At 30.2% G+C, this 11,767-nt stretch overlaps 1 protein-coding gene across 5 annotated transcripts in view; it reads left to right on the forward strand.

Moving 5' to 3' along the window:
• LOC107454647 (synaptogenesis protein syg-2) overlaps positions 1-8,796 on the forward strand; it is a 354,446-nt gene extending 345,650 nt beyond the window's left edge. For all 5 annotated transcript variants that reach the window (XM_071183678.1, XM_016071899.4, XM_016071898.4 and 2 more), the window contains 5 exons: positions 2,089-2,217; positions 3,291-3,318; positions 4,239-4,324; positions 6,519-6,652; positions 8,145-8,796. In XM_071183678.1, coding sequence (XP_071039779.1) covers positions 2,089-2,217; positions 3,291-3,318; positions 4,239-4,324; positions 6,519-6,652; positions 8,145-8,279 — 512 coding nt within the window. In that variant the 3' untranslated portion in view covers positions 8,280-8,796. The remainder of the gene's footprint in view (positions 1-2,088; positions 2,218-3,290; positions 3,319-4,238; positions 4,325-6,518; positions 6,653-8,144) is intronic.
• The last annotated feature ends 2,971 nt before the right edge of the window (positions 8,797-11,767 follow it).

An 11,767-nucleotide genomic window follows, 5' to 3' on the forward strand; every position in this document is an offset into this window, starting at 1 on the left:
ATGACAACCAGACATGGTTGGAGCACCATCTGTTGCACAAGCACTTACATTTGTGAGGGGAATTTCTTTTTCCTCAAAATAATCTTTGACCAATTTAAAAATCGACGATCCTTTTGTATCTGTGTTCAAAGTTCTTGTAAACAACATTTCCTCGTTAATCTCCTTACTCTCATTTATGAATCTCACGTAAGCTAAAACAGCTTTGTTATCTATCACAGTTGATGAATCAATCTGCAAAGCAAATTTACCTTCTTTCAGAAATTTGATGAGTTTTGATTCAACGTCGGCGGCCATCTCATCAATGCGCATGGAAACAGTATTATTGCTCAGAGGAACAGAGTGACTTATCAGATTTCCGCCTGCGATACCAAAACGTATGACGAAAACGATCATGCACTTGAATACTTTTTAATTTTTAACTATCATAATTCTTTGTCTACACCAGAACGATAGGTTTCATATATATTTTCAATTTCAATCTCAAGTAGCTTTTATTATTAATATTATTATAAATTTTTATCTTTTGAATACTCGTCGCCCCCTGATCGCCCCCCTATGGATTATCGCCCCCTTGATAAGCTCTATCGCCCCCTTTGGGGCGATCGCCCCCAGGTTGGGAACCACTGTATTAGATCATAAGATTCTGCAAAACAATTTATTACCGAAAAATATTATATTTTTATTTGTATCTTCATAATTTTGTGCAAAATACACTTCTTGTTTTTAAAGCTAAATTATTTTTGTCAACAAATTTTTTTCTCCCAAGTTTTTCGTAGGCCCCTGAATTTCGTAGGCCCTAGGCACGTGCCTAGTGTGCCTATAGGTTAATCCGGCCCTGCCTACATCTATTGGCAATCTCTTTTTCAAATATTAGTACGCCTTGTCCTTGAGCAATGGTAGGAAATAATTGTAAAGAATTTTTAAGAGTAATTGTAGGAAAATTGTCATGCATGCGCTGTGAAGTCCGAATAGCTTTTGGGGAAACTATAAAGTTGTAATAATTCAATTTTTTTACGCACGAGAACTTTTTGGTTCGATACTTTTTCAACAGACAATACGCTCTAACGTTTTTAACAGTTAATGTGAACAACTATGGGGACTCAGATAACTAAAGTGTGCCCGAAAAATCATAGAAAACTTTTCTATTGTGACCGGCCAAAAGTACACCATGACCTTACGGGCAAACTGTATTTAGGTTTATGGAATCTGATTTTTATTGTATGGCTTATTTCTTACAAAATCTGGATGTATCAAAATTTGATTATCGCGATACATAACCAGAAAATACCATTTCACGGATTATTGCGATATTTTCCCAAGTCAGCAAATTTATATCGATTTTATGGTAATTAAGGTTTTTGATGCTCTAATGATATTTATCAGCACTCGTGATAATATCGAATTTGATAATTATCCCTATAGAAAAGTCTCAAAATCACTGCATTAGATTTTCATCATTGTCAATATTGATTATGCTCTTTTCGTATAAGATAATTATTTTTATCTCTGATTATTACAAAATTATAGTATTTGATATTTTTTGCTGTCTCTAATGATATCTATGCTATATAATTTGCGTTATCGATTAACTCACTTAATCATTGTATTTTATATTTATCGTTGCTGAAAATAATCATGGTGTTATTTTATTCGATAATTATCGTTATATATTATTTATTGTTGTCAATAATAAACAGGAAATAATAGTGTTTTATACTCATCGTTATTGATAATTCTTGTAACAACACCGTATGTATTCAACAGTTATAGTTTTCGATACTGATCACAATACCATTGTATTCGATAACTGTTTTTAATGATAATTTTCGATATTATCATATTAGATATTTATTTTATGCATTTTATGCACGACGTATTGATAATTTATCGGCACCATGATACTTAATGAAATATTGTTATCGTGATGTCTAAATATTTTCCATATTTCACGATATATTGCTAAGATCTTCTATGAAATATTAGAGAGGGCGAATTTAGTCTATGGAATAACGATCCTTTTATCTATATTTGAATATGATTACATTTCACATTTGAGTCATTATCTGTATATTATCTTTATGCATTTAGATAATGTGTGGCAAGTCAGTTTTAGTCCAGTGTTGATTGTGCTGATGTCCATTGTGGCAGGTCTTGTCTTCGTTGCCATGATAGTTGTCATCGCTATGAGGTGCAAAATAAGACATGAAAGGCACAAAGGTTTGTTGACTGAACTTTTATTTTTAACTCTTATTATAGTATTTAATTAACAGCTCGATTCTGAAAACTCACATTTCTTAAATTTCAAAGTGTTAGATCGCTTTAGCGGCTGAAAAAAAGACATTATTTAGGATATGTTTCAGTAAAACAATAAAATAGATCAAAATTTTGAAAAAAAAACCTCTAGTACGTATAAAATAAACATTTTCATGCTAATTTATAACAGTTAAAGGGTAATTAATATTGAGTAAGTAGAGCACTAATGATTTCTCTAAAAAAATGTTTTTGAATTAGTTTTAATAGTCATACAATAATTGTTATTGATGAGTTAATTTAGTTCAATGATCTTTCAAAATAATATTTTCCAATTAGTTGTAACAAAAATCTCATAATCATTATTAATCAGTTAATAAAACCGTAATGATCTTTCAAAATATTTTTTTTTTAATTACTTTTAACATTGCTTCATAAGAATTGATAATGAATCACTATAATTTCTAAAAACAAGTTCTTAAATGTTGAAAGAGTTTTTTAATTGTTAAAATTAATTTCGGAAAATTGTTTTATCAGTCATGTTACAACAGTTAATAATGAGTTAATTATGTTTGAAAATAAAATTATCAAACTAGTTTTAAGAATGATATCTTAATAATTATGAGTGAGTCAATAGATAGTGTTAATGATTTTTCAAAATGAATCTTTTTGACTAGTTTTAACAATGATATCATAAGAATTAATATTGAGTCTTCTGAAGCGCAATACTAATGTACTTTTAATATAAAAATATATAAGTCTTAAAAAAATACAAAGATAATTTGAAAGAAAAATTCAACTGATGGTTACTTCCAAATTTGAATGAGATGTTTTAAAACTAAAACTTCTTTATGTTATTCATACATTACTCTGACCTTACCATTCATTTTTTTAAAATCAATGTTTCTAAACTATATAACATGTAATAAATGTATAAAATATATTTAAATTTTAGTAGAACTTTTAACGTATTTTTAATTTCATAAAAGAAAAAGAAATTAAGCATTGATATCTAATATAAGAGTGCTTTAATTTTTCAGGTCAAATACTGGCAAGGAAGGCTTACAAGTGAGTATCTTTTGAATGAAATAATTTTTTCAATATGTTTATTCTTTATAATATTAGACTAAAAATCATTCCTATATTATACATACCGGAATATACCGGATGTTCTGTAGCGGCAAACCTTAATATATATTTTTCGAATACGGGAGCAAAAGTCAAACACTATGCTTCGATAATACTTAATACAAAAATAATAATACTGCTCTCATGGGTTACCACAAATTAATATAAAAGTGAGATAAAGCCTTCGCAAACTTTAACCATTGAGATCAATTTGTGCAAAGGAAGTATTAAACTCCTCAAAATCGTGTGTTCGTTTGGGGCTGGATTGAATTCACCATATTGTACTTCATTTCCAAAATGCAATATACGAATCTGATCTCTGATTAAATCTTTTAAATTATATTCATTTCAAAAATTTAATATAATTTAAAAGATTTAATGAGAGTTTTAAAGATTTGAACTGAATTGCAAAGGTTGAAACTTTTGAGTATGTTCTTGCGTTCAATTCTTAACAAAATAGTATGAAAGAATATTGCATGCAAATCCATAAAAGAAAAGAAAATGATTTTAAACACTTTTTGCCATATTGTGTTGAAAATTAGTGAAAAGAAGAAAAAGGAACCAAACATTAAATAATTTCATTTTATCTGTTAGAAAGTTTGTTTTGACAAAGCAAATACACGCAACGTTTCAATTTAATATTTATTTTTACTTGTAAATATTATAGTTTGTTTTTTTTAATAAAATTTAATGTATAAGGTTCTAAATTATAGAATTTAAAAATCTCCAAAAAATGTGAGAAAAATACTCGTTTTTTTTGCTTTTTTTTGTTGCTTATTTTAGTCTAGTCATTTGTAATGAAAAGTATTACGTCAAATTATTCGATTATTTTTAAAAAAAAAAAAAAAAATTTTTTTTAGACTTCAGCCTGGTTTGACCAAAGACGATGATTTTAATGAGGCAAGTAAAAGTCCAGGTGAAGAAAAAGGTCCAGATATCATTCCAGGTACTAATTTCGTACATATTTCAATTAATAGACTTGCTGATAAAATAACTTTAATTATTTTAAAAAACATCTTTTCTATAGGTATGTATAATAAATAACTGAAATAAACAAGTGTAACCTACGAAAATCGAGTTGGTAAAGTTACGGCTAAGTTTTCAGAAATTATAGTCATTTTATTCAAAACTTATCTCAAAATGCGTTGCGAGAATTTCTTATAAAATATTTTAAGAAAGCAGAAAAAGAGTCTGTGGTTTATTTTGTGTTGTTATTATTGTGCGAAAACCACCGATTTTCTACGTGCTTTAAATTTTATAAGACATTTTAAGATAAACTTCTTAAGCTCGATTTTTAAAAGTTACGCGCAAAATTTTATTTAATACTTTTTTTTGCAAACCCATAGTGAAAGCGGTTTTACTTCATACTTTTTCTTCTAATTCATTTTGTGTTTGCAAAAATTACACCTTTCTAAAGGCATATCTTTAGTTAAAATAAACACGTGATTTCTTATAATTTTAGAAGCGCTGATGCGGTGACGTAATACCGATCCACGTGCCATTTACGTTGATGACTGAACTTGTGAAAAAAAAATTAAACATCAAAAGCGTGTGATAAAATCTTAAACAGAATCATTTTATTTATAACAATGGCTAATGTTAAAAAATAATTTTTCAAACTTTTCTCTCCTACGAAATAATTAAATTTTAAATTTTTAACAGATTCTTCGGTTGTGGGGGGGGCTCCAAATTTTAGAACCCTAAGCCCAACGGTTTTGGAGTTATATGAGTTTCAAAATAGCGTTACTTGACAATAACAAACAAAATGCTGAGCAAACACGAAAAAAAAGTTATTATTTTATTTTTTTTATAAAAAAGGCTAAATAATTGAATTTGGAGTATTTTTGTGGATATAAGGTATATCCTTTCTTGAAATTAATTAATGCTCCCTTCTTAAAAACATCGGTTTTTTTCTTCATATTCTGATTCCTTAATTCCTTTTAAATACCTCTAGCTTCTTTGTACTGAACGCTTGCCTTATATTTTATGTGTAAGAAATAATGAATTTCGCTTTTTGTTCATATATAAAAATTTAAAGTTAATAGATTAGCGTTCACTAATCTTTTTAAGGGGAAGTTTTAAAAATGCACCGTCCTTTCACTGGAATTATTTTTACTACAAAAGTTCCGAATCAATTACTTTTAAGCATTTACTCCCATCCTTTTTTATTAATAACGATGCGTATTAAATGTTAAATTGGTAATAAGGATTTTTTTTAATTTTTTGGTTTGACTTAAAAGTAATTTTCTTAATTATTTATGAAATAATTTATTTGAGTTTCTAAAAATATTTTTATACGTTTAACTACCCGCGAACTTCGCTCTACCATTAACGATCATGCGTTTTTCAACCCTATTATAAAGCTTGAATATTTTATGAGTGTAAATATTAAAATCATATTGTAATTCGATTAAGGTTAATAATTAAAATTAACTTTAAAAAAGTTGCTGTAGCTCATAGAGCAATCACTCCCCAATGAGGAGACTCAGACATGAATCCCCTCGATGGCTGCTCGATACAAGCTATGTTCCCGACGTAAAAATTTCTTCAATGGCAGGCGGAACATGAGTTTGAAATTCCTCATGCCGCCTGGCTAACCATGGGAGGTTTTCTTCTCAATGTAACAAATGTGCAGGTTTGTTCGGTCAAAAGTCCAGTACGAAAGCTGGTTTATCCCAATACTTGATCCAGGGGCACCCTTGTGTTCAAAATTACAAGGCGACGGAATTGATTATTGATATTCCTGAACCCAAAAATGGTAGAGCTTCTCAACTTCGGTTATAAAAAAAATTAAATTAACTTCGTTTAATTTTAGTTAACTAAGTTTATTTTTAAAAGAAAAGAAATCGCAAGAGCAACGAAGCAACCACAGATTTTAAAAATGAAGTTACTGAATTTGCGCCAATATTTCGAAAAATTACGTTAATTTGCAATAAACTTGCAAAAGAAAAAAAATAATTGCAGAATTTCAATCAGAGAAAATGTGTTTAAATGAATTTTAATCTCTGGTATTTCAAATCTTATAAACATTTAGTGCCTCCCTTGTTCTAAGGCTGATAAGTATAATATTTTTGATTATTAATATTACTTTATTATCATTGAGCTATGTTTTCAATAACGTATGCATAAATTTTGTGCAGATGTGAGCATTCCTTCGGAGCAAAGTGCAGAAGAAGGTCTAAATAAACAGTTTTTAACAGATGCAGCTAGTTTGCAGCTTATGGGAGTGAATGGATTAGGCCAAACTATAACAACAATTAGTAGGCCTAGACAGGTAATTTACAAATTCTACTATATTAAGGAATGGGTGAATCCTTAAACACATGGCCAGTGCAAGTAACCCCAAATCTCTTGTCAAAATGTAAACATCCGCAAGACTGCAGACTTTTCAAACAGTCCAGCTCCTATTTTTCGCATGAAATAATTCTTTATGTAATAAAAACTCGTATTTTCAATACTTAAAAGATTCCGTAAAAGAAAGTTATAATATTACAAATTAAATAAAAAATAATAATTAGCAATTTTCTATTCGTAAATCGAAAAATGTAGGTCCCATTTGCTCAACATCGGTCTACTTAAATTGCACTAAATGAACTTTGGAGCGGAATAAGCGATTTCCCAATGCATATTTTGTAAGAATTGTCATTTCAATGAAAAAAATTTAACTATATATATATATATATATATATATATATACAGTTTTATTACATTTTTATTACATTTCTATTCAAATATTTATTTAAGTGGAAAGAGGAAATAAGGGAGCTTATACTAAATGAACATTTTCAACATTATGTACGGCAACAGTTTTAATCATTTTGAGCACACTTCACTGGCACTACATCACATAACCACCGTGTTACAGATGAAAAATTCGGACTTTTTCAATTTTCAAAATGTATAGAAATTACGAAATAACTGTTATCAAATCTCTTGTGATTTGACTGTCGTACATCATAACTGATCTCAGATTGTTTTCCGTACATTGTAATTCACGTAACTTAGTTTTGTAAACTAAAAATTACGCAGAAGAAGCAGTTTGTTCTGATGAAAATCATATAAGCTTCTATATTAAAAAAAAACTGGAACTGAACTTTTGAAACATTTTTGTGTCAAACAGTATTAACAGCGTTTAACAATTTCAGACTATCCAAAGATCTGCATCTTTGGACAGTTTAAAATTGTTAAACACAGTTAAAAATGAGCTCAATTAACATTTTTTTAATAAATATACCTGTTTCAAGACAAGCAATATTATCTCCTTTGATCCTGAGAAGGAATGAAATACTATGTTAGTAGAACCCCAATCAAACTGATTCAGTCAAAATGTGTACTAAGGTTTGACAAATTAGTTTGCTTATGCAACCAATATTGCCTTCATGGAACTATCCTCGTTCCGCTGATGTTGTATTGAACGTTTATTTTGTTGAACATTCATTTTCGGAACGAAAAGAATCACGTTAGCAAGGAATTTCAATAGTCAGTTTTCGACCAGGGGAATCACGGAGTTTAGTATCATAAATAAATGAATAAATGATGTTAATGCTTCACAATTTAGAGACCAATGGTATGATGAGGTCAGCATTACGCACTGCCAGAACTTACTTCCCAGACAATCTGTTACTTATCGATCTGAAGGTCAACGTCTTACTGAGGTTAGAACACCGGTTCTATACAATTGCAGCTTGGTATTTTAACCACTGTGTCACAACGACACAATTAGGAGCATAAATGATCAATATAATTCTGTTTTTTTCTTCTTTTAGATGGACATGGAATCTGAAGCTGCTTTAAGAGACTTTTCACATATCACACCACAGAAACGAGTTAAAGTCTTACCTATGGATGAATGCGCAACACTACATAGGCCCTATGTCAAGAACATTCAGACCGACGTCTAGTCCAATATGAGCTGCCATTTCTGAGAAATATGCCATTTTTTTGACTCATTTGTGATCATGCGCAGTCAGGTTCGAAGCATGCCAAGTAGGAGGTTGGCGGGGACACAGAGATTCTTCAATAAACTCATTTTAAGACGACCCTTTATTTGAACAATCAAATCGACATGGTGGCAACGTGCCGAAGCTGAATTCTCTCCCGGAGTTAGTGACATAATAGATACTCATTGAATATATCAACTGTGTTGCATAAATAAATAAAAAAAAGACTTCATTCCTATAAATAAAACTATCATGAACTGAGAACGAAAAGACTGATTGTGTATATTTTATTGTAAATAAGATACTTATTATATGGGATGTTGTGGATACAAGGACAATTACCCAAACAGAAAAAGAAAAAAAATTGCACTTTTTTGTGAATATGGGCAGAATGTCCCTAGTCCCACAACTTATTTTTGTATACGTTCTTCTGTCCATGATGGATATTTGTTTTTAATAAAGTTTCTCAGGGAAACTATGTTCGAGTTTTTCTTTTTTTTACGACTCACATCTCATGGTTTATTTATTTGGTTTTTTGACTTCAATTATTTCTATCGGGTTTAATATTACACTGAAGATTGGTTAAACTATTATTAGTGAATACATCTCGTTTTCCTAAAATACAGGAAAACTATTCAAATGAAAAAAAACTAGTCAAAGGGGTAAGTAGCAAAAAAGAATATATTATATCAACATGATGAATGCAGGACAATGGATGATACTACTACTACACAAAAAAATGCAGATGTCTTTTAACAAGCATCTTTTAAGAAGGTTACGGTTACAATTGACAATTAATGATGCCATCTAATGGTGGTTTCTGATATTTCCACATTTTTTAAATCAAATTCATGTAGTAGTACTTTTGTTGCGTTAGTTACGTCACTCTAGAACAGTACCCTAGGCTATTGCAAAACTTCCTAGAACTCATGCCTCTAAATATGGCCTAGCTAAGCCTAATAATTTTAAACTATCACCATTTTAGGCTTAGATCAGCCTAATAGTTTTAAATGACTGCCATTTTAGGCTTGGCCAAGCCTACGGGATCTGAATAACCACCATATTAGGTGGTTGTTAAGTCACCATATTAGGCTAGCTGAGCCTAATCGCTTTCTCACATCTTTGCGTTAGGCTTAGTTAAGCCTATTTGTTTTCTCACATCTCTGCGCTAGACCAAGCTAAGCCTGTTTGTTTTCTCATGCCCCTGAAATAGGCTTAGCTATACTTATTTGTTTTCTCACATTTCTGAGTTAGGCCTATATAAGCCTATTTATTTTTCACAGCTTTACGTTAGCTGAGCTTCTGTCTTGTTGTTAAGCCTACCTAGCTACGACTTATTGTTCCTTAACCTCTTACATTAGTTCTGGCTAAGCCCAAATATTTAAAGCAATTAAAATGTTAGGCCCAACTGGGCCTAATAAATTTAAATGACCATCAATTTATGTCCAGCAGCCTAATAGTTTTAAGCAATAACAGTGTTAGACCTGGCTTAGCCTAATAGTTTTAAACAACAAACTTTTTAGGCCTAGTTAAGCCTAACTATTATCTCCAGCTGCACATTATGCACAGCTATGCTAATTTTTTTTCTCACATCTCTGAGTGCCTATCTTTGCTTTTTAGTTTTCTTATGTTTCTGCTTTAGGTCTGGATGAGCTTCAATTTTTTAAAACTACCACGTGAGTCCTAGCTGAGCCTAAAGATTTTAAAAAGTCACCTTGTTAATCCTATCTAAGCTTAATAGCTTTAAACTTTCACCAAAGCCCTAGCTAAACATTAATTCATATTACCCACATAATTTATGATAACTAAATATTATATTTATCAAACGCTATTCAAATAAGAAACAGTCCCATCATAGGCTGATCGCAAGACATGATTCCTAGTAGATCATTAAAGTCAAGTACCACTGCCTGCGGTCAGTGAGCAGATGGGTGACCACTTAGATCAGCCTGTAAAGGAGCGAGATATCGATCCTCCCTAAACTGTTCTACAGTATAGTGATCGATTTTGAGCTGAAATCGTCGAGCTTTCATAGCGATGGAGCCATCCCCTTTGCAAAGGATCAATATTGTGATTTGATCATGTCTTCAAAACACTCTAGAGTATGTTTCCCTGACGGACGCCAAAACCACATTGCGCAGCTCTAGTTCGAATAAATTAGGTAATACTACTACTACCACTCAAACAGAACACAGATTACCATAAATCAAAGCTAGACATTACTTTCTGATGTTGAAACGTGCACTATTTCCTATTCAACGACCTATTCTATGCCCGAGACGTTAACATTTCTAATTTTCGCGTATCAGTGTAATCAGACTACTTTGACAGACACTTTTAGTTTTTGGGATTTTTTTATATTACTCAAGAAATTGGTAAAAACAAAATACTTTTATTTTAATAAAATAGGGTAACGTTAGGTGTTAAGGTTTCTCATACTCATCCAGAAAGTTTAAAACTTTCATAGGTTTGAGGGACCATTAATGAATATGAACGATAACAAATATTTTTGAACACCCGAAATTTTTAATTTTTTACTATACTTAATTTCAACTTTATTCATCGTTTTGCCAAATGAGATTCAAAACAAAATTATGAAAAGATATTTTTAAATGTTAATCGCGCATGCGCAGTATGAAAAGATCACTTTAAATGCTCATATCTTGCACATTTTTTTTAAAATTTAAAATTATATTTTTTTTTTTATCACTTAAATGTTTCTCCAAAAAGTCTGTTTAAATTATTAAGGATTTCAACAGTTATTAGCAAGAAACGCATTTTTTTTTAAATAAAAATGTCCATATCTATTTATGAAGAATATTTGTACTAGGTTTACGAAATTTTGCGCAGTTAGTGCATATGATAACCAAAACAATTGATACAAGTTACGAGGCGCATTTCTATTTTTTTTCTTTTTTTTTTTTGTCATGGTGTGGTCAAAAACACTTGCTTTCATTCGTAATTTGTCTGTAACTCAAACCTTTGAAATCTATTTAGAAGTGCGAGAAATCATATGACCTAAACAACTCTAAAGTTATAAAATAATATTCTAAATATTTCTAAAAAAAGTTTAAAAAAAGATTAAAAAAAACTAAAAGTATCTCTATCATTATTAGAGGGTAGTATGCATCGAAGGATTCCTTAATTTAGTTCGCAAATCGAAACAAGTCGAATTGCAAAACGAATATAGTACACCTTGAAATTACATTTTATAGTAATATTAAAACATGCTCAAACCCTCCTTATAATTACGCTTAACGCACGATTTACAACATACTTTTAGTGCAAAGTAAGATTATTTCCTTTGTAGAGTTAATTTCGAATATTGAATAAAAATTGTAAACTAAAATTATTTTCCCCCAAATGAAAAAGAAAATAATTTCGAAAATTGTTTTTAATGAAATAAACTTGCTTTTTCTACAAGATATTCTAATCTTTAAATTGTAAAA

The sequence above is a fragment of the Parasteatoda tepidariorum genome, chromosome 1 (assembly GCF_043381705.1).
Source record: "Parasteatoda tepidariorum isolate YZ-2023 chromosome 1, CAS_Ptep_4.0, whole genome shotgun sequence".
In the NCBI taxonomy this organism is placed as follows: Eukaryota; Metazoa; Arthropoda; class Arachnida; order Araneae; family Theridiidae; genus Parasteatoda; species Parasteatoda tepidariorum.